Raw genomic sequence first — 24,133 nt, 5'->3', positions numbered from 1 at the left:
GACGATAAAAATAAACTATCGGTTTTGTCGATCTCTGACGCCCTTTTACTGGTCTATGGGTGGATAATATAAACGATTTAATAAAAGGGGGATAATATGCCTACACGGCCTAAATTTTAAGGTATTATTTTCTTAGTAATTAATTAACGACTGTAGCGAATCGTAGAACCCGGAGTCAGTAAACTTATTAATCCGAGCTAGACGTATAAATGTCGCGGTTGTCAGGAGATAATCGACTTCTGAAGGGTGTGTCTCCATATGTACAATGATTCTTCATTTATCTGTCTCACGCTTATAAAATATTCTATACCAATAAGTACTTGAGTTCTCTACTAAATTAACCTAAGTATTCAGCCATGTATTCACCCGAAATTAGATGTCAAGATACTGTTAACCTTTGTTGAAGGAATCGTTTTAGGCCTAAATAAAGTTAAAAATGTTGCTTTTCAAATGAAACGTAAAAGCTACGACTACGCAAAATGTTTTTTTTTTTAAATTTATATTCTATAAATTTGAAAGCATCCTATTGTAACAGGAGCCTACGGAAACATTCTAATTTACTAGTCTGAAATTTCATCCGTTTAGGTGTACTGACACGCGAAAACGCAACCCTGGTCGCGCATTGTAATGTAGGCCTAACGCGTATTGTCAGAGATATTTTCCATACAGCCCTCAGGATGGCGCGATCGTCGCAGCGCAGGGCGTTAACCGGAAAACACAGGTACCATCTCTCTTTTTATTCCTATTTTTTACCATTCAATTTTTTGTACGCGGCGGACGTGACATAGACGAAGGGCAGGATCATGAAACTGGCCTAATTGTTCTTCCACGCTTGAAGAGTCTGATTGTTTAATACGGCGAAAACGTTTTTGCGTCGTTAAAAACCTACTTTCGGCCGTCCGTCGCGCCTCTGGCGGTCGCCTAATCACTTCTACAGACTGACGAAAAATAACGAAGCTACGTCGTAACTGGTTTTTGGTTGGATTTTAATTTATTGATCCTTAATATCTACAATTAAGAATGTATACGGTTTAACCGAGAATATGTAGCTGTAATTATAGCCTCTATTTTTATGATTCACTGCGGATATTCTGAGAGAGAGCGTGCGATCGTACCGGAGTGTCTTCCCCTCGATCTTCCCCCTCTAACCTGGTGAAAGGGGAAAATATTACTCGGCGAAAGGCTGGGGGGCGTGGCTTTTCTTCCCGGAATCATGAGTCAAACCACAGACCACTTACCCAAAGAGGTACATATATCGCTGGTAGAAATTTCAATTTTTTTAAACCTCGAATGTAATGCTTTTAAGAGCGCGCCATCTCACGGCCAGTCAGCGTTGCCAGATTGTGGGAAATGTTCCATAATGCGGGAAATTTTGCGGTCCATTTTAGCTCTGTGGGAAAAAGGTAATTGTTTTCAAAAACGTTGATTTTGTGGGAACTTTCATGTCTGCGGGTATTTATCCTACGTTTTTTTTAATTTTACTATCAATAAAAAGATCAAAATTATCTAGAGCAGTGTATTTTCGTGAATCTTGGGATTTTAGAAACAACAATAATAACAAAATAAATCAATGTATAGGCCTAACAAACAAAATGTTTAAAAATTGTTATTTCAATAAAACTTATTTTAAAAAGTTGGTTTTCAATAAAATTTAATTTTAAAAAGTTGGTTTTCCATTAAATTTAATTTAAAAAAGTTGATTTTCCATTAAATTTAATTTAAAAAAGTTGATTTTCCATTAAATTTAATTTAAAAAAGTTGATTTTCCATTAAATTTAATTAAAAAAAGTTGATTTTTCATTAAATTTAATTTAAAAAAGTTGATTTTCCATTAAATTTAATTTAAAAAAGTTGATTTTCCATTAAATTTAATTTAAAAAAGTTGATTTTCCATTAAATTTAATTTAAAAAAGTTGATTTTCAATTTTTTTTTGTAATATATGGCTCGTTTACCGTTGTGGGCGGGGATAAATAGGGATTTATGAATTTGTGGCAAAATTTACTATCCTGCAAAGGAAATTTCGACTATCGTCCATTGGCAACACTGCCACCTAGGACCAACAAACACAAGGAGAACGCAGCTAGCCTTTAAACACGCTAACGCAGTGCAGTGTACAAATTTCATTGGACGAGACTTTTCGCTGAACGTTTTACGGGCGGGGGGAAGACAATTTCCGAATTTTCCCCTTCCTACGGCAGCAGGCGCTAAAGCGTCTAGCCAATGAAAACTGTACCCAAGAAAATGCACGACTTTTGACGGTTTGCATTCTCCTTGTGTGGGGCGCTGTGTTTGTTGCTCCTAGTTGCCACAAAGTAGAGGCAGTTTTAAACGTACAAAAACCAACACGCGTGACATTTATAAACAATGTATTGTAGAAGCTGGCTCGTGCACGACCTTTTTAATTTTATTTCGAAAAATAAAGAATTTTCACCCGCTATTTTCTGTTTGCTGTAAAAGAAGCCGCATCACTTTTGAGACACATTTTTTCGAGGTGTTGCGAGTCCTTCTTGAGATAGATGGTCTGTGGTACAGTGGTCCAACCGAGTGCTGTCCAGATATCCTCTGTTAACCTAAATTCCTTCTTGCTAAAACTTATTTTATGTATGTTTAATTAAGATTATTAAAAATAAAAACATTGTTGGGTGTCCAATATATTGTTTAGGTTAAAGAATATCCTGTTATGTTTTCCTATTGTACTAAGTTTTAAACCCTTTCGCGCCTCCCTTTTGAGTAACTTCTCGCTACGCCACTGTAGCCACTGACAAATCTGAAGTTATATTGAGGTTATGCTAAAAGCGTTAGCTCAAACAATGATGAACGTTTAATTTTTTTTGATTAAACCAAATATTTTATTTGCTGTATAATAAAACATTGTTTATTTTAACATTGGAGCTAATGGAGGGATTATTTTTATTTCCATAAGTAACATAACAACATAAGTACGACACTGAAAGATTTACGTTTTTTGATAGATAATAATTTATCATAATTTTGACAAAGTAAGCTTTATTTTTACTTTTGAAATAACTATCAAGTCTGTTAAAACGCGCTACGTCTTGTTTTTAACGTAACTAACGACAATAAAAAACCTGGTGGTAGAAACTTGAAATTCGTTAATCCATCATAAATACCAAAGTTCATACTCTCTTTAAAAGCGTTTCAAGTGGAATACTTATGTTTATAATGTTAGTTATGATATTTCTAAATGCTAACCCCAAAAATAATTAAAAATATGTTTTACTAACCAATATCCTTAGAATCTTTAGAGAGAGTTTGTACCGTGAAAATAACAGTCTCAGATAACCAAGATTCATAGGCGTTATCTATATTTCGAAACACGAACCACAAACTTTGAAAAACAATTTTAAATATCTCACGCCAATCGGCTTTTTATCGAGAAACTTAACCGGAGATAGGCGCTTTAATAAACGAACCTCTTTTTTGGGGGTGTCTAAGGCCTCTGACCGACACCATAAGTGTTTCTTTAAAACAAATTATATTTTTACTCGATCCCCTCCTCCTACGTGGCGAAAAAGAGGATCACTGAATGAAATATTTCCGGTTGGTTGGTTACCAAATTCACCTGGATAGCCAAAGAAGTCAACTACTAACCAACCTCAAGGTAAACTAAGTCAAAAAAGTTCGACATTCACTTTATAAACGAAATTTGTTTAATTAATTTTAGATTTTCAAAAAAGAAAAATGACGCGATGGTGAGTGTCGACGCCAAAAATCTCAGTTAGGCCTAAGACAATTTTACTCATCGGTGCAAAAATTATCCTTTAGGCCTAGCACAATTTTACTCCTCGATTCCAAAATTATCCTTTAGGCCTAGCACAATTTTACTCCTCGATTCCAAAATTATCCTTTAGGCCTAGCACAATTTTACTCCTCGATTCCAAAATTATCCTTTAGGCCTAGCACAATTTTACTCCTCGATTCCAAAATTATCCTTTAGGCCTAGAACAATTTTACTCCTCGACGCCAAAATTATCTTTTAGGCCTAGAACAATTTTATTCCTCGACGCCAAAATTATCCTTAAGGCCTAGAACAATTTTACTCCTCGACGCCAAAATTATTTTTTTGGCCTAGCACAATTTTACTCCTCGACGCCAAAATTATTTTTTTGGCCTAGCACAATTTTACTCCTCGACGCCAAAATTATCCTTTAGGCCTAGCACAATTTTATTCCTCGACGCCAAAGTTATCCTTTAGGCCTAGCACAATTTTACTCCTCGACGCCAAAATTTTCTTTTAGGCCTAGCACAATTTTTTCCTCGACGCCAAAATTATCCTTTAGGCCTAGCACAATTTTACTCCTTGATTCCAAAATTATCCTTTAGGCCTAGAACAATTTTACTCCTCGACGCCAAAATTATCCTTCAGGCCTATCACAATTTTTCTACTTCTACAGACAAATAAAAAAGTCATAAGGACCTCGGAGAGGCTAGGGCCGTTACACCACCTAGACTTGTTTTGGGCGAGGTTTTGGGTCGCGAATAGCGTTTACCCACAACCGCCGAAACTCCGCAAAAATTAGCTCCACAATAACAATACTAACCAACTATAGATAAGACCACGGCCAACTTTGATGGCGCGCTGTTCCCGCAACAGTTCATCATCAACGTTGGCCATGATAGGACTATGGTAGCAACCGATGGAGGCCAATTTTTTCGGAGGTCACGTGCGGGAAGTGGGTAAACGCTGGGTACAAACCTTCAATCAGAAAGCTCTCTAATACAATTTTTCTCTCCGACGCGAAAATTCCCCGTTTGGCTTAACCAAAGACAATTTAAACTCGTACCCTAGATTCGAATACTGAGAGCTTTTACCCTTTTCCGGCATGTGACCTCAGAAATATCGGGCTCCATCGGTTGCGGCACGGCCAACTTCGATCACGCACTGCCACGCTATATAGCGCGGCAGCGCGTGATCGAAGTTGGCCGTGGTTGCGGTAAGGCGCAAACCACGGAGCGAATTTTTTCAGAGTTCCGGCGGGAAGTGGGTAAACGCTATCGGCAACGCGCGAGAGAGTGATTTCGAATCTAGGGTACGAGTCTAAATTATCTTTGGCTTAACACAATTTTTCTCCCCGACGCGAAAATTCTCCGTTAGGCCTAACACAATTTTTCTCCCCGACGCGAAAATTCTCCGTTAGGCCTAACACAATTTTTCTCCCCGACGCGAAAATTCTCCGTTAGGCCTAACACAATTTTTCTCCCCGACGCGAAAATTCTCCGTTACGAATTTTGTACACCTGATTTCTGATTTTCGTAAAATATTATTCGGTGATCTCCAGTGATTACTCACAATTTTTCAGTGATTTCCGGTGATTAATTTAAGTGAATTCCCGTGATTACCTATGATTTGTACACCTGATTACTGAAGTAACTACCCCCTCGGTTAGGTCTAACAGAAATTTTCTCCCCTACGCGAAAATTCTCCGTTAGGCCTAACACAATTTCTTCCGTCGACGCTTATCATCGCGGCGTTTTCGCCCTTTTGCAAAGACCAGACAATAATACTTCCTATAAGTAAATCGCTGAATTAGTTTTATTGAAGTGTCAAAGGGTACACCAGCCGGGACTAAAAACATTGTCGAAATACTTGGGGTGACCCTCGGGGTTATTCTGTGGTTCGTCCGCCGGCACCTTCTCCTTGGATCGAACTTTAAACTCTTTCAACAAAACGTCCACGATTTTAGGATACTTGTCCGAAATATCTTCGAATTCGTTGGGATCCCCTGAAAGTCGGCAAACGTGATTTCGGGTGAAAACGAAAATAAACCGTATTGATTTATCGAAAAATTATGAATGCACTTAAATTATGACACGCTGCTCTCTAAAAATATACCAATGTTTTGAAAGTTTAAAAACTTACGTCGAAGGTCATACAACTGAATATTCTTATCGGCAGACCTAGTCGCGTTGTTCAGATTATTATTAGATTTCGGTGGCGGGTACCAGCCACTGGGTTCTCCGCCTTTCCCCACTATTAGCTTGTAATCGCCCACTCTGAAATAGATCACAAAAAATGCCACTCAAATTTAATAGGTAATGTTGCGAACCAAATGCTCAATCTCTTCCTTCGAAGAACGTATTGAGGTAAACGGAGAACCACGCCCTTCCGCCTACGTGCGGCTAGTCTTTCCCCCTTTGTCATTGTCAGGGGGGAAGACACTCTGGTACCGTTTCAGCTAGGAGCAACAAACACAAGGAGAACGCAGCTAGCCTATAAACACGCTAACGCAGTATTGTGTACAAATTTCATTGGACAAGCCTTTACGCTGAACGTTTTACGGGCGGGGGGAAGATAATTTCCGGATTTTCCCCTTCCGATGGCAGCAGGCGCTAAAGCGTCTAACCAATGAAAAATGTACGCAAGAAAAGGCGCGACTTTTGACGGGTTGCGTTCTCCTTTTGTGGGGTGCTGTGTTTGTTGCTCCTAGCTTTCAGGCTCTCTCTCTCCCTGTCTGTGTAGGCGTAGAATATCACTAGGGAATCATGAATACAAACATATGTAACATAATTACTCATAAGTGTGCCAGAAATAAATTTTTCTCAATGAGACCTTGTTGCAAGGATATGACGTAATTGACGTCACTTTCCAGTCGATCACGGTTTTATCGCCATCAAAATTAGTTCTGGCGGGGGATTTTAAAACCAGTTTTACGCGACGTTAGTCCGTATTTTCTTTGGTGGCTTTGAAACAAGGTCTCATTTAAATGTTTAATACAGAGATGTTAAACAGAAGCACACTTATGAGTAATAATGTTACATGTGATACAAAGGCTACAGTTGCGGCTATATATTCTCGGTTAAACTGTATTCGTTCTTGTTGGGAATAGCTTCTATTGATTGGCGAGGTTCGACGATTATCTCGCTAGAAAAGGGAGGGTCTTGAAAAGGCAAAGCCATTATTCTAATGAAGGGTTATCAACTTTCTATTTCGGTATCAAATTGCGGCTAGGGCGAGAAGCGGATCAGTTTCTATTCCCCTACATTCATATAACAATAACAAAGGGAGATGCTAATTTGACGTTCATTAAAAATTCTATTTATAAAGGGAACTGTTGAAAGATATAACGTATAAATGGCGAGCAAATGAGCCGCTAAATGCCCAGATACTAACGGTTCCTTATGCGATAGCGTTGTCTGTCAGTTGTACTGATAATTTAAGATTAATAATCTTAACCAAAAATAGATTTTACATCCTGCTAGTGGTATTTTCGCTTGAATACACGCGGGCTTTCTCTGATTTTTCAGAAGAAATAATTAGTGCGCGGCAAAATACGCGGATACAAGAAAGTAGATTTGAGCATAAATTGTAATTTCTACGCTGTTTGGAAAATCGCCTCAACTCAGAAGGATACTTCCTTGTAAGATTATGTTATTTACTTCTAACATCACTTGAAATATAGCGATTGAACCCGTATCGATATACAGATTGTCTCAAAAGGTTATACAAAAATTTGAAGTAGTTGCAGGGGGTGAGTTTAGAAGTATGCCTGTTTTCCCCCCATTTTCCTACGATGAGTTAAAAAAGCGCCAGAGAGCTTCAAAGTGTGGCTTACTAGCCCCTGGAAGTAGGCTACAACAAGCGCAAAACCAAGCAGCAGGGAAATGCAAACATTAAGGTTAAGGTTCGTGTGATAGGTAAAAAAGAACTTTGTAAACAAATCGAGGTAACCAGCGTAAGAAAGTAAACTTAAACAGTATTTAAAGTCCCTGCTGCTTGGTTTTGCGCTCGTTGCAGCCTACTTCCAGGGGTTAGTAGGCCACACTTTGAAGCTCTCTGGCGCTCTTTTAACTCATCGTAGGAAAATGGGGAAAAACAGGCATACTTCTCAACTCACCTCCTACAACTCCTTAAAATTTGTGCACAACCTTTTGAAACACCCTGTATTTCAATTATCCTGAATTTCTTTATGGTACTAGTTCTAACGTGTACAACTAAACTGTACCCACAAATCAGCTTAAAGTTATCCCTCACTCACAACAGGGGAAGGCATAGGGGTCCCAAAAAAACTGGTTTTGAAGCACACTGCAAGTCAGGATTTTATGTTACCCCTCTGCCTCCCCCTGTTGTGAGTGATGTATCCCTTTAATTCCAAACGTTCTCGGGTATCGTTACTTGATAGTTCCACAGTCCTTAGCCACGTTGTGATTTATATGGTCATTAGCGTAACAGACTATCATTAAAATTTTTAGCGAAGTGTCATATTTATAACTATTATGTTACAAATCATATACTATAGCGGAATAAAGCTTTTCAACTATACAGGGTCTTTTTTTTTGCTCGGAAAAGTGTTTTTTTTCAAAAACTATTTATAGTACCGATTTCAAATTTGGAAGGTCAATTCTCTATACCGGGGGACATCAGTTTGAGAAATTTGAGCGTTTTCGGTAATGTTTTTCACCAATTTTGAAAAATTATTTTTCGACCACTAGGTGCGAGATAAAAAATTTCTATTACAAAGTTGTAGGCCGTCATCGAAAACCCTTAAAAATTGTTCACTCGACGAAAAACAACTTATTTATCAGTGAAAATTCGAGCTTGAAAAATTTACAAGTTGGTGAAGCCAAATTACGATTGTTTGAAACGATAATTGAAAAGGGAACAAGTCTAATACAAACATAGTAGAGTTTTCACACTTGAAAAAATGTACACGTTTGGTTTTTAAATGCAGATATTTTATTCACAAAAATTTTTACAAAACATTTTCAATAATATCACCATTGGCTGCAACACAGGTTTGTGCGCGGACAATTAAGTTCTCAAACGCTTTCTCTACCATTTCTGGTGTGACGTCTCGGCAAGCACTGATTATTCGTCTAATGAGTTCCTCCCTAGTTTCAATGGGCGTGGCGTATACCTTTGCTTTAACGAATCCCCAGAGAAAATAATCCAGCGGTGTTAGGTCAGGTGACCTTGCTGGCCAATGCACTGGACCATTTCTCCCTATCCACCTTTCAGGAAACTCGTTGTTGAGGTGCTCAGTTACTTGCCGGGAAAAATGCGGAGGGGCGCCATCTTGCTGAAACCACAACTGACGTCTTTCAGCCAATGGAAGGTCGTCGATTGCGTCACTCAGTTCGTTCTGTAGAAAATGTAAATACCTTTGGCCGTTGAGGTTCGTCGGCAGGAAAAAGGGACCAATCAAACGGTTTCCAACAAGTCCAACCCAAACATTGACCCGTTCAAATTGAACCTGGTGATGATATTCAAAACCCCAATGTGGGTTGATGTCAGACCAAAGATGGCTGTTTTGATGATTAAAGGGCCCATCTCTAGAAAATGACGCTTCGTCGGAGAACAAAACATGGCGCAAAAATTGTCTATCTTCTTGGACAGCATTTAGTAACCAGTTGCTAAATTCATTACGTCTTTGATGGTCTCCGTCAATTAGTCCTTGGTGGAGCGTAGCTCTGTATGGGTGATAGCGATTCTTACGAAGAATTTTCCACACACGATTTGCAGAACAACCCAAATCAGCAGCGGCGTTAGCGCAACTGTGACGAGGATATGCCACAAAGTACGCGAGTACATTGTTCTCGAAGTCTAAATCCGGTTGACCCAATCCGCGAAACCTAGGTTGCAAGTTACCAAATTGATTGAAATCGTGAATTGCTCGTCTTACTGTATTTACAGATGGTGCTCCATTTGGATGTCTTTCTGCGAAGATTTCAGTCACTCTTCTAAGGTTTTGCGCTGCAACTATCTCGGTACGCTCAGCTACTGAATAACGAGGCATTGTTCGAAATATTATCAAACACTGATAATAATCTCCCAAAGTTTTCCTTTAAATACCCAATGCATGTTTAGGATTGACCTATAGCCTCGTGTTTTTTAAATCCGGTCGTTTTTTTAACCAAAGTTTCAACTGGATTAGGTAATTCGGTTTCAATTATCGTTTCAAACAATCGTAATTTGGCTTCACCAACTTGTAAAATTTTCAAGCTCGAATTTTCACTGATAAATAAATTGTTTTTCGTCGAGTGAACAATTTTTAAGGGTTTTCGATGACGGCCTACAACTTTATAATAGAAATTTTTTATCTCGCACCTAGTGGTCGAAAAATAATTTTTCAAAATTGGTGAAAAACATTACCGAAAACGCTCAAATTTCTCAAACTGATGTCCCCCGGTATAGAGAATTGACCTTCCAAATTTGAAATCGGTACTATAAATAGTTTTTGAAAAAAAACACTTTTCCGAGCAAAAAAAAAGACCCTGTATAACTGATTCAATAGACGTAAACAAAAAATATGATATATTCAAGTGAGACATTAAGAATTTTCTGATCGAAAGAGAAATATAATTAACGCCAAACATGAAAATTTATTTTATCGCATAACTTTCTCACGTCTGATTCTAGTCTAATTCTAAATGTTGTTATTTTATACACCCTGTTATTATTTTTATTGCTTTTTAATTTTTGTTTTTTCTTTTAATTAATGTTGTTTATTTTCTTACATTTATGCTTAAAATGTTAATATAAATATCGATATAGTAAAAATGTTATAACTAACAAATTGTAGGGCTCACAAGTCAACCATGACTTAGCCCCAAAAAACCCATGTAAAACAAAATTATAAAATAAAATTGTATTAAAATTGTATTGAAATTGTATTGTACTACCATAAGTAATTAATACATATTTTACGAAATAAGTGTCCCTATAAGTTGTAAAAAGGAAACACGTACACTACCTCTGCAGGCTCGAAAATCAGTGGAAGTCTGCATGATTCAAGCGAATAACATTAACTAGCAGGATAGGAAGTAAATAAAATATTTCATTTGTTTTGTTTGTAATGCGTGACTTCAATTCTTCACACAACATCGAATTGGACTTCATAACAATCCACGGATTGAGGAGTCCAACTAAGGTTACCCTACTTGAGTTTCCATAACTTAAGGTTTAATCCCTTAGGGTTCACAATCATACCGGTATCATTATTTGAACAAACTTCGAATTGAACTTAATAATAATAGTCAGGTAGGCTAATACTCAAGGCATCTAGGGACTTTTAAGGCCATAAATTCAGGTGGCCGAGTTACAACACGTAGGAGGGTGGTGGCAAGCCCTTCATGCCACGCGAGCCAACAGCTCCCTACACAGGTTTTCCGTTTTACCAACTAACAAGGGGAGTACCCGAGGTGTTTATTGCCGATTTTGTTCAAAGTCGGGCGTAATGTAGACCTATATGAGATATGAAATTTCCCAAAAGGAGACGTTGCACTACTTATTCGTTTCGCCATGGCAACCGAAATTGTTTTTGACCACTTAAAACAAAAAAAACTTCGTTTAAAAAAGCATGGGATTTTCTCGGTTTAAAAAATTTGAAGTTCACGAAATGGGTAATTTGGACCACATTTAGGTAATTTTCATCAAGTTTGGGTAAATTGTAACATTTTTGGGGTAAAATTGTAACACCTTTTGGGTAAAATAAGGAAAAAATCTTATTTTTGTTTTAAGTGGTTAAAAACATTTTCGTTTGCCATGGTAAATCGAATGGCTAGTGCAACGTCTCCTTTTGGAAAATTTCATATCTCATATAGGTCTACATTACGCCCGACTTTGAACAAAATCGGCCATAAACACCTCGGGTACTCTCCTTGAAAGTATAAACCAACACCTATATCATTCAGGTCATCATATATTCTCGTAAACCGGTCAATGGCGTGACAAGGGAGTCGTTTCCGTGGAGGTATAACCATCTTGGGCGTAGCTTTAACGGTAATACCAGAAGTAAATGAACCGAAGTTATCAGACTGCTATACTCCTCATGTGGGAGGCGTTTTCATTATGAAGTTACATTTTGACCTCGAATTGGAAATTTTGCACTCTCCTAGACCGAAAAACTATTTTTTATTCATAGAAATATCTATACCCACAATTCCCAAGTGCAATTTATCGCGTCAAAAGACGGGGATGGAAATAAGCTTTAATTTGACTCGATTTTGTCATCATTTTCATAAGGAAAACGCCATCCGATTCTGAGTACTATTTCGATAACTTCGGCTCATTTACTTAGAGGTCGGGGATGGTTAACTTTTATTCAATAGTTAAAGCTCTCAAAATTATTCGTAAAATGTTTTGATCAAGTAATTTATATTTCTGTATTATACGATTAATTTTTTGATAAATTTGTAAAAATAATAGGAAAAACGACGTTTTTTGCGATAAAAAGCTCAAATTTAACGAATAATACATGTTTTTTAATAATTTTCCGAAATATTAACCGGTAAATTTCTTTGTTTAAATTTTTTCCCGAAAAAAATCAATTTAAACATGGATAATGATTAACCGTCCCCGACCTCTACATTTACTTCTGGTAATACGCCTTCCCGAGCCCTTTACAGCGTCGGCGATCGGAAAAAATTCCTGTGGGGGCTTACGCCATTATTTTTAATTCAAATATTTATATACTTAAAACTTAAGCCAGAAAATGTTCAGCTCTAAATATGTATTACCAGGAAACTATTTAGGTATACACTTGGAATGTCTAAGGATGATTTTTACGGCCATGATGAAGCTCGCAGAAACGGGCGTCTCTTAAAGCGGGAAAACTCACGAGAAAAACTCTGGCGCCTCGCTACCCTAATTCGACGGAAACTCGTCATTAAGCCTAGTCATGGTTATTATATTATTAGCTTACCTGATTATCTCTTTTATAACCATACAAATACCTGAAATTAGGTATTACTACACTTCTTTCGCGAAGAACACTATACTTACTTCAAAATATTAAGTACGATAAAAAATTGAGGCTTTTAAATCCATTGTTTTATAAGCCTTTTTTGCGCGGGAAGATCGCCTATTTGTTACCATGACGACGCGTTCTTTTCGCGTCAAACCTCGAGCCAATGAATTCAAAATGTCGTGTTACGTCTTACACTTGACGTAGTTAAGCCCTGCCTTTTTCTCGACGCGCTTTCGTATCACCGTCCCAATGGAACCTAGACATTCCAAGTGTATACCTCTATAGTTTCCTGGTATTACTATATTTAATGTTCTTTCTAATACCTCATACGTCAATGAATTCATAGATAACCAAATTTCAGAAAAATATCTGTGTATATGGACAAGGCTAGATTATTAAGCCTTTCGTGGTCACGTGCATGACGAAGGTATTTTAGGCTATCTAGATAATTCCCATTCTGCAAACTGGTTGTCACGGAATGGGAATGGATGGAAACGGGTAGTCGCGGAATGGGAATGGATGGAAACGGGTAGTCACGGAATGGGAATGGATGGAAACGGGTGGTCATGGAAGACGAAAATTTTAACGGGAATTGGATGAATATGGAATTCTGCTTTACGAGAATGAGCGGGAATGACAACGTTTTCAACTCAATTGCAACTCTCTATTCCAATTTTATAAATAACCAAATTACCTGATCGCTCCACGTCGATTTTTCTTGTCGAAAATATTGTACACGATCCCCTTCCTAACGTTCCTCTTGTTTCGCGAGATGGACTTCCACTGATCGACTCCATCGAATCCTTTTCCTAATGAAAAAAGATTACATTTTAGCCCGTTCATTAATTCATAACAATAAGTCTTGTCTTTCATTTTCGACAATTCAAAGCGACGGTACCCACCTGGAACGCCACCCGCCAATGCAATCAGTGTCGGGTACCAATCGACAATGTGAAGCAAACTAAACGTAATAAATGTTGTTAGAAAGCTGGTTTCGCAGTCAATGCAAAAGTAGCTGCACAATGTTTCGGGCTTGTTTTGACTCGGGTTCTAACAGCTGCTAAATTCAACGACCGTTTACGAGTTCAGTAGAGTGCGAAACGTTTACGTTTTAAGTCGTAGTTTGCTTTTTTCAACGTCTAAAACGGTGGAATATTAAAAGTGTGCAAATACCTTTTTTCGAGATTGAATATTTTATATTTGATTTATAGGCATATGTCCAGGGCTGGATTAACCAATAGGCCGAATAGGCCTGGGCCTAGGGCACCAAGCCTACAAGGGGCACCAAGAGGGTTCGAAAAAAATAAAAGTACAAAACTTTAATCATTTGCTTTTCACAAAATATTTTCCGGAGTAATTTTAGTAAATGCGTCCACCCCTATGAACCAAAAACGTTTGATTGTCACATTCTCTGACGGACTGCCGTCTAGACCCTGACGACATACTAAATCTGGCAGCAAAATGAATTTTCCTTCCATTTCTAAATTATAAATTGAGGAAGCGCCTAGCTCGCTTCGCTCGCTATTGAAAGGGGGCACCCAAATTAACTTGGGCCTAGGGCCCCATAAAGTCTTAATCCGGCCTTGCATATGTCAAATACCAAATCGAATATTTAGAACTTCAAATAGTTTGGTCAAACAGTGTACCAAATGCTACTTCCGAATACCAAATGCTACTTCCGAATACCAAATGCTACTTCCGAATACCAAATGCTACTTCCGAATACCAAATGCTACTTCCGAATACCAAATGCTACTTCCGAATACCAAATGCTACTTCCGAATACCAAATGCTACTTCCGAATACCAAATGCTACTTCCGAATACCAAATGCTACTTCCGAATACCAAATGCTACTTCCGAATACCAAATGCTACTTCCGAATACCAAATGCTACTTCCGAATACCAAATGCTACTTCCGAATACCAAATGCTACTTCCGAATACCAAATGCTACTTCCGAATACCAAATGCTACTTCCGAATACCAAATGCTACTTCCGAATACCAAATGCTACTTCCGAATACCAAATGCTACTTCCGAATACCAAATGCTACTTCCGAATACCAAATGCTACTTCCGAATACCAAATGCTACTTCCGAATACCAAATGCTACTTCCGAATACCAAATGCTACTTCCGAATACCAAATGCTACTTCCGAATACCAAATGGCACTTCCGAATACCAAATGGCACTTCCGAATACCAAATGGCACTTCCGAATACCAAATGGCACTTCCGAATACCAAATGGCACTTCCGAATACCAAATGGCACTTCCGAATACCAAATGGCACTTCCGAATACCAAATGGCACTTCCGAATACCAAATGGCACTTCCGAATACCAAATGGCACTTCCGAATACCAAATGGCACTTCCGAATACCAAATGGCACTTCCGAATACCAAATGGCACTTCCGAATACCAAATGGCACTTCCGAATACCAAATGGCACTTCCGAATACCAAATGGCACTTCCGAATACCAAATGGCACTTCCGAATACCAAATGGCACTTCCGAATACCAAATGGCACTTCCGAATACCAAATGGCACTTCCGAATACCAAATGGCACTTCCGAATACCAAATGGCACTTCCGAATACCAAATGGCACTTCCGAATACCAAATGGCACTTTTAATACCAAATGGCACTTCGACTATATAAAAGTATTTAAAATACCAAATAATTTTAGTTTTAAATTTTGTTTCCCTTTGTTCAAGAAAATTCAAAAACAAAGCCTACTTTCATAAAGATTCCCTATCTTGGCAAAGAATATTCGCTAACATTTTCAAAACTTATTCTATCGAATTATTTGGTACAACCAAATATTTTTACATTTCTAGGATGCGAAAACAATTCAAGCTTAAACTTACTTTTCATTAACGTATCCCGTTTTCTCGAGTCCCGAGCCGTGGACAAAGGCCACCCCTCTGGTCCCCCCCTCCCAGAGGGTATTTTTGTTACCCCTCAGGGGGTAATTGTTGCCGCCGTATAAAACTTGCCCTCCATTCTGGAAATTAACAACAATTTACTTCGTTACATTACACGCGTGGAGGAAAAGTAAGGAGTCGTGCTATAAAACAATATTAACGTGTCACTTTGATGCCAGAGGGAGAAAGGGGGCTTACAATAAAGAGGGTCAACAGCGGGTCTTTTTGGCGCGTAAATGCGTCACAATGACGTCAACGAGATCGCCTGGTGGAACGCCAGTCTGGCGGAATTTTACCGCTCAAGGTTCGTAGGGGGGGGGAGCTCTTCAGTTCAGTTCAGAGCCAATGAAGAAAGTGAAAGTTAACGGAACTAGCGACATCATACGGCCCGTATGATACCGGTACATAATCTAGTCACAAGCAAAACTGTCATATCATGTATTCGATTAATCGAGATCTTACTAATTCGAAGGAAGAGTTGGACATTTCAAAAGGTAAAAATGTCAAAGATGATTAAAGAATCTGTAATGTATCTTCCTTGGAAATATTTATTACGTGCGTGGAACTAACAAGTAAGTGGAGGAGTTTCCCCCCTTTTACCCCTAGTAACTTGAAGCTCTCTGGAGCTATCGTAACTCATAGTAGGAAAATGTGGAAAAACAGGCATACTTCTCAACTCACCCCCTACAACTCCTTCAAATATTTGCACAACCTTTTCAAACACCCTGTATGTGTGATCACGTTTGATATCCGAAATGGTTTAAACTAAAATAATCCATTATAACGGAAATCAAATAAAAATTTAATCCATTCTAAACTACTCCAAGATCCAAGTCGACCGAATATTTAAAATTTGGTTTCGATAAAAACCCAATTGAGGGCGACGCTTAAGGCGTCCCTACCGCGAAGGAAAGGATTCTGGGTAACTTTGAGCCTCTTTTCCCCTCCAGTCAACTTCTCAACTCCAAGCTAAAATGGTATAACAGCAAGACTCCTTATCTTTTCTCCACGGTGAAGAAAGACCCAAATGGCCTACATCGGTTGTGAAGACCAGCAAGGTATTTTGCCAAAATCCGCGTCTTTTCAGAGCCTGCACGATCCTTCCAACGGCTTCGTCCAGCGAACTGACCATTCCTATAATTGTTTTTCGCGGTGGGCGTCAAAGCAATCATTTTCTGTTTCGATTAGTTAGAAAAGTAGTAGTAGTGGCGTACCACAGTAATTCCTCCTTTCTTCGTCTTTAATCCATTTGTATAAGTTGGCGTATTTCTGAGGAACCTTTTCCAAAATAAAAAAAAGGTTTGCAGTGAATAAACCGATACGCATTTGACGCCATTAGAATCCGATTTTTAAACAGCCAATGTTTTTCCAGATGGCGCCATTATAGTCTTAGGGGCTGTTCACAAATTACGTAACGTGGTAGGGGGGAGGGGGAGTTTTCGTAAGCGTTACGAATTGTTACGTGGGGGGGAGGGAGGGTTTACTAAAATGTTACGTAACACATCTTATTTTTAATATCGTAGAATAAAATTTTCACTTTCAGAAACAGTCGCAATAGACGGTAAAATAAATTCCAACGGCTTCCCAGCCTCTGAAGGGTTTTTGAATTTGGGGGTACGAAAAAAGGGGGAAAGTTTCGTGACAGCATGGCTGCCAGCTTCCCCGCTTCGCGACTTTATTTGTCACTGAAATAATTTCAACCATTTTTCACGTCTATTACGATTGATCTCAGTTAATAATTTGTATTTTAATTTAAAGAATTCAAGTTATAGGTAAATTTACAGTTAAACAACCATTTTGTCTAGCTTTTATTCCGGAAACATAACCGTCAGTTTACTTAGATGGCGCCACGTGCTCTACGAAGAATCACGATTTAGATATTTGTTACTCGGCGACAGTTAAAAATTGGTCTCTGCGCATGCTCCAATACCAACCAATCCGGTGTTCCCTCCCTGGCTAGTTTCCAGTTTTTAAGTGGCAATGACGGTTTAAAATTCCACCCCCATTTATTTTACCGTCTATTATTAAAAACATAAGCATCTTCATTGGTTTACTCACGATTAAAAGGATTTCATACCCATGGGTATGAAGTGTTGCATAAAAATACAGTTGTAATTTCAAATGTAAAGTACAAACAATAAAATTGAGTACCTGATCTTATTGTACTTTATTACCAGCGTATTAGTTGTTACGTACTATAATAATTAAAGAGGGGGTCGAAATTTGTGACGTAATTTAAGAAGAGGGGTCTTTCCATTTGTTACTCTTTGTTACGAGGGGGAGGGGGGGGAGTCAAAAAAGTGGTTTTTCTGCGTTACGTAATTTGTGAACAGCCCCTTAGAAACAAAATATTAAATTATAAAGAAACCGAAAAAAATATTATTTATTTGTTTTATTTTATGTTGAATTTATCATTGTTTTCAAATAAAATATAGCTTAAAATACTGTATTTTTTTTAAATATATCGGCAAGAATGTATTTATTTATACCTAGGGAGAATGCCTATGTCGAGACGGTTTTTAGCCTTTCTCTTAATCCACCCGTTGGTCCCCCCAGTACGCTCCTCCACTTAAAATAAAACGAATAGTCCCGGTATTTCATTGGCTGCTTAAAATTTACGTCACCTAACGCGATGGAAATCAAACGCCGGTGACGTTTTGTCTTTCCCGCGGCGCGAGACGGGGGAAAGGCGTTCAACGTGCTCGGCGATTGTCGCAACATAATCATTCTTCCTAAATATAAATAAATACATTCTTGATATCGGTAAAAGGTTTAGCTGGCGCCATCTAGAATGTGTAACAGCGTTAAAATCAAACCACTAATGGTTCCCCCCACAAGCGATTTTCAAATTATCTAAACAGTTCAATGTAACGTACTTCCAATGGTGCGTGGACGCTTTGAAATGGTAAATAGAAAAATGTTGGTTTTCTGGGGTCCAACTTCGAAATTAAATCTAAGGTTACTCTAGTAAAGAGGTGCTGAAAATGAAAATGAGTGTCACATTTGAGTTTTAGCAACAACCAAGAATGTATTTATTTATACTCAGGGAGAATGAATATGTAGAGACTATCGACGGACGCGTTGAGGCCCTAACCCCGTCACGCTAAGGGGGGGGGGGAGGGAAAAAGGAGGCGGTCTTATTTTTTGCGTCCTCGCTGCAGCGTTAATCGCGTCGAAAAACGTAATTTTTAAGAACCAATGAGATTGCAGTATTATTTGATTTTATTAAAGCGGAGGAGCATACCGGGGGGCCCAACGGGTGGAATTGGAGAGACGCTAAAAATAATCTCGACATATTCATTCTCCCTAAGTATAAATAAATACATTCTTGCAACAACCTTGTCTCTCATTAAAATATCATACGGTAGAGTAAGTCCCGTTGTATCTAGACTCAGGAGAGGTATTATTTCTCAAATCCAAATACTTTTGGGTATCTGAAAAGTAAGATCCCGATGTGTTCTTAAAAAGCACCACCAAAATGTAAAAATATCAAAGATTAAAGAGTAGGTCAACGGTAAAAAAAGTGGTTTTATTTTAATTTCCTTGAAAATGTCGATTAATTCTCAATTCTTTTTCATAATGAACCAACATATCTCCGTAGGATTCAATGTTAAAGAGGGGTCGGATTATAGCGCCACAACCTCCGTAGCGGCCACAAATGGGATTCGCGATTTGAGACTGATTGCGTTGGCCGCATTGGGTGAGAGAACTGTTTGGTGCCAACCCAAATTAACCAAAGTTTGAGTTAGTTGTAAAAACGCCTTTTTGATTTCTAATTCAAAATAACTAGAGTTCGGCGTTTGGATAAAAATTAACCACTTATTGTATTTTTATCCATAACATACAATTATCCGAAAATGTAAATTATTTTTCGCGTGTTAAATCGTTGTTTATCCATGGATAATATCCATAAATAAACAGTTAACGCAGAGCTCTAAAAATAACTTAACTTTACAATCTGATTCAATAGTTTATTGTTATTTCGCCACAGTGTGTCAGAATTTATAGCCCGGTGGACCTAGTAACAGAGACCATACTACCGGAGGCCTAGTAGGCATTAGATTTCAAGTGGCGTCACCCGGATTTCCAAAAATGAAATTTTGGTGCCCATTTTTAAGTTTGAAGAAACTTTTCGCCAAGTGAATTGGAAAAATTATTAATTTTAGGAGGCGCTGTTCGGAAATTTTACAGGTGGCTCAAGCGCTGCCTAAAACACCCCTACGACCGACCCTACTGTAAATTTCATAATGAAATCGTTTTAAATTATAATAAGCCTTGTTCTCGAGCAAAACAATGGTGGCGAAGAAGATTTCTTACAAAAAGCGCCAAGTTCGTACATACTCAGGTCGATATTAGGGTTTTATTATATCAGGCAGGAATCCATACCTCTACTTGGAATGCTTATCGCGGCAAATTTTCGTCTCGATGTGGCGGACGGTTTTTTTGACGTCACTATGTTAACTAAACAAACCACTACGTGAGAGGGGAGCACGCGCAGAGGGGATTTTTCTTTCTTAGGCGGGGCCAAAGCCGTCAGAGTTATTTTTACCATACGCGATACGGCAGGATAAGCATTCCAAGTAGAAGTATGGATTCCGGTATCAGGTAATAGTTGCCAGATTACCATTTGTCGTAGCGACGAGGCTATGTTGATAATAATCTTCAGCGCCGTTGTAGTAGCCGAAAAAGGTCTCGAAACCACGGTAGGTCGGGGTGTATTTCCAATTGCAAAATCCCAAATGCCACCTGCAACCACGTTAAACACACCAAATAACCAAATATTAATTAATTAATTATGGGCAATGGCTTTCTACGGATTTAATTCAAATTTAAATATGTGGTTAAGCCTGGTCAAAGGACCAAAATTGTCTATGACCAATTTTCCCTAGCTCTTATAGTTTGTTCAGTATCAGTGGTCGAAGTCGAACAAAACTTTTAACGTTATATTGGTTCGCGTTGTAGTCTCGTACGTCGCGGGTTCAGGTTGACTGACATATTAACTTTTCCAATTTTAAAATCCAAACGACGTTACTTATTATTCGATGAGTGGAATTATTTGATAATATTTTCCATAAGAAGGGGTATAATAAAGATAATATAATAAGTAAGAAATAATAAATATGCGTTATAAATGGACTCCGATTTATTTATTAAATTATTATTTCTTACTTATTAGGGTTTTTTACCAAGAATGTATTTATTTATACTCAGGGAGAATGAATATGTCGAGATTATTTTTAGCGTTTCTCCAATTCCACCCGTTGGGGCCCCCGGTATAAAATCTACTAATACTGCAATCTCATTGGTTCTTAAAAATTACGTTTTTCGACGCGATTAACGCTGCTGCGAGGACGCAAAAAATTAGACCGCCTCCTTTTTTCACCCCCCCCCCCTTAGCGTGACGGTGTTAGGGCCTCAACGTGTCCGTCGATAGTCTCGACATATTCATTCTCCCTGAGTATAAATAAATAAATAAATACATTCTTAGTATTACATTTTCGTTATTAAACCATTTCTAATGGACAATATTAACAAATAATTCCAAGTACGAAAATTCATCGAATAATAAGTAAGTAATGTATAGTTTGTATTTTAAATATGACAAGTTAATAAATAGGGAGTTTACAGTATGACGTGCCACTACGTCACCCGTGCTTTTTCCTATTGATAAAAAATTTCCCCCCACAATGGCGGCCATGCTCAAAGCTACGGAGTGATATTTCCCTATATGCCAGTCAACCTGAACCCACGACGCACGAGACTACAACGCGAACAAATAATTTTTTTAACAAAATGACTATACTAACAATTGTAAGTTTTGTCCAACTTTGACCAAATTATACCGGACAAACTATAAAAGCTAGGGAAAATTGGCCATTGACAATTTTCGTCCTTTGACCGGGCTTAACAACATTAAAATTTGATATAAATCAGTGGAAAGTACGATGTCCTGAGAGTCAAGGTCAAGCAAATAAAAAAAACCCATTTGGAGAAAAATAAGGGTTATATCTATAATAATTGCCATAGTAAGGTATCTCAACTTGCTCGTCCTTCGCTCTCGGGTAACGAAATAATAGTGGCTTTACTTTCCGACGGCGTGAGTTGAGTAACCCAACTGGCGCAATTGCTGGGGCAAAAGCGTATGGTTCAGAGACAGTCCCGTTGGCTCCAGCACTCTCAGATTCGAGTTCCGTTCGTCCAATGGTGGAAAATTTCATTATACCATTTATTCCAATTGAAAAAATAAAACTAATTTTCACTAACTTGCCGTCCTAATCGGTAAGGGTAGTATCCCGTCATCAGGGCAGATCGAGAACTAAATTACACATTTATATTTAATTCAAATTGATTTATAGTAACTAGAATGTTCCCAAAAATATAATCTCCACCTACACCGATTTACGCGCGGAAGAACCTGGCTCTGTAGCTTATGGCTTCGGTGATATGTTGTTATACCAACGCCCCGCCCTATTTCAGGTCTAGAGCGCCATAAGCATTATTATTTTAATTTTTATAATTATATTACTTTTTATAAATATTTTATAATATTTAAATTTCGCGTATAAATTAAATTTATAAAAAAATTATCGTTGTAGCATTTTCCAAAAGTATATTTAGAAGTAGCTATAAATTTTGAAAATTTTGTATTAGTGAAAGTTGCCATTATTAAAACTTATTAACTTAAATCTTTCGTTTCCGCTCACTATAGGACGAAATCTGACTCTTCCAAAAAATAAAATAAACAAATTGGTACCTGGAAATGTAATAATAATCAGCTAGGCTAATACCAAAGGCACCACCTAAGGCCCATGTCATCTAGCGACTTTTAATGCCTTTAAACAGGTTCAGATTCTTCTTTGCCTAAATTGGTTTTTGGCGAGATCAGCGTCTTCCCCTTACCGGGAAAACAGATGAAATAATTACACTAGGAAAGACGGCTTACGGGTTGCAAATGGGTTGTACGTAAGACTGGTTCAAAATAACTCCGGTTCTGGCCAAAGATTCCAAATTGGGAGTTATCATGGTCGGGTTGTTCCAGCTGACATCGTTCCAACCTGGATTTTATGAATTTTTAAAACAATTTACAGGGTGTTTCAAAAGGTGATGCAAAAATTTTAAGAAGTTAAATAAATAAATAAATAATAATCAGCTAGGCTAATACCCAAGGCATCACCGTAGGCCCAAGTCATCTAGCGACTTATTATGCTAGGAGGTGTTTGAGAAGTATGCCTGTTTTTCCCCCCATTTTCCTACGATGAGTGAAAAGAGCGCCAGAGAGCTTCAAAGTGTGGCCTACTAGCCCCTGGAAATAGGCTGCAACAAGTCCGTGAGACGGCGATGCACCGGTACGTGTACCTTTCCTGGTAGAGACGTTGAGCAGCCAAAGCATTGCCATCCGCCAGTCCAGACACGAAATGAATATCCGCCAGTTCTTCCGAAGTGAACTCCCGTGTTGCAGTTTGAAAGTGATGATAAATCGCGGTCCATCACGACTTTAAATACTGTTTCAGTTTACCTTTTTACGCTGGTTACCTCGATTTGGTTACAAAGTTCTTTTTTACATATCACACGAACCTAAACCTTAATGTTCGCGTTTCCCTGCTGCTTGGTTTTGCGCTTGTTGCTGCCTACTTCCAGGGGCTAGTAAGCCACACTTTGAAGCTCTCTGGCGCTCTTTTAACTCATCGTAGGAAAATGGGGAAAAACAGGCATACTTTTCAACTCACCCCCTACAACTCCTTCAAATTTGCATAACCATTGTAACACCCTGTATATTTATATTTATATATTTTTTTTAAATACCATCGTAACTTACCCAAGTCATCGGCCACTATGAAGACGATGTGTGGTTGCTTCGTTACCGATTGGTACTGGTTCGACTTCAACGCTACGGCGTACAGAGCCGAAACCAGTGTAAAAAGGATACAAAGCATAACGTTTGGATTTAAAAGAATTCTAACGAAACGAGTTTGAAAATATACATTGGTCTTCTTAGCAATCGCGGCCAAAACATAAACCCTCTTCTCACAATCAGTCTGTCACAACTGATAAAGCAACGATGGAATAGCCAGACGTCGAGTTGGAAGTTCAATATCCTGATAGCCTAGTCTATACAGCTGAAAGACGCCGAAATTTAGATCAATCATGTATTTGTTTCTCCTTCGGGAGAATTACCGACGATGATACGATTTCTAGCGTTTCTCCCAATCGACCAGTATGCTCCTCCCCTCAAGGGTCCATCAAATCAGCACGGTATCTCATTGGTTCTCTGAAATTGACGTCTGCTGTCACGTGGGAAAATTCGACCAAGTAAAGTGGAGGAGTAAAGCGGAGGAGCAAAGCGGAGGAGCAAAGCGGAGGAGTAAAGCGGAGGAGTAAAGCGGAGGAGTAAAGCGGAGGAGTAAAGCGGAGGAGTAAAGCGGAGGAGTAAAGCGGAGGAGTAAAGCGGAGGAGTAAAGCGGAGGAGTAAAGCGGAGGAGTAAAACGGAGG

General features: G+C 38.5%; 1 protein-coding gene and 1 long non-coding RNA gene across 2 annotated transcripts; one reads left to right on the top strand and one right to left on the bottom strand.

Moving 5' to 3' along the window:
- The first annotated feature begins 788 nt into the window (after positions 1-788).
- Positions 789-1,580, top strand: LOC149925256 (uncharacterized). Its single transcript, XR_016476865.1, has 3 exons — positions 789-1,246; positions 1,307-1,403; positions 1,496-1,580. It is a non-coding gene; the product is annotated as an uncharacterized LOC149925256 (long non-coding RNA).
- Positions 1,581-5,542: 3,962 nt separating this feature from the next.
- Positions 5,543-23,585, bottom strand: LOC149925255 (arylsulfatase B-like). The gene is made up of 14 exons (XM_090160641.1): positions 23,459-23,585; positions 22,586-22,697; positions 21,908-21,958; positions 21,729-21,833; positions 20,267-20,388; positions 19,006-19,076; positions 18,519-18,620; positions 16,857-16,920; positions 16,679-16,776; positions 15,586-15,722; positions 13,611-13,669; positions 13,403-13,517; positions 5,883-6,016; positions 5,543-5,745 (listed from the first exon to the last, which is right to left on the bottom strand). Exons 1-14 carry the CDS (start codon positions 23,574-23,576, stop codon positions 5,567-5,569), a joined length of 1,467 nt encoding a protein of 488 aa, XP_090016767.1. The 5' UTR covers positions 23,577-23,585; the 3' UTR covers positions 5,543-5,566.
- Between the last annotated feature and the right edge of the window lie 548 nt (positions 23,586-24,133).

This window comes from Leiobunum rupestre, chromosome 10 (genome assembly GCF_980474605.1).
Source record: "Leiobunum rupestre chromosome 10, qqLeiRupe1.1.hap1, whole genome shotgun sequence".
NCBI classification, from domain to species: Eukaryota; Metazoa; Arthropoda; class Arachnida; order Opiliones; family Sclerosomatidae; genus Leiobunum; species Leiobunum rupestre.
Note: the sequence above shows the minus strand (reverse complement) of the source record. Positions and strands in the feature narration are given on the sequence as shown.

Coding starts and splice junctions, on each gene's coding strand:
- LOC149925255 (XM_090160641.1), bottom strand. CDS start 23,576: ATGCTTTGTATCCTTTTTACACTGGTTTCGGCTCTGTACGCCGTAGCG. Junction 18,621..19,005: donor ACAACGGGACTTACTCTACC/GTATGATATTTT, acceptor TTTCATTTTCAG/CACCTCTTTACTAGAGTAAC. Junction 16,921..18,518: donor GCGTCCACGCACCATTGGAA/GTACGTTACATT, acceptor ATTTTGGAAAAG/GTTCCTCAGAAATACGCCAA.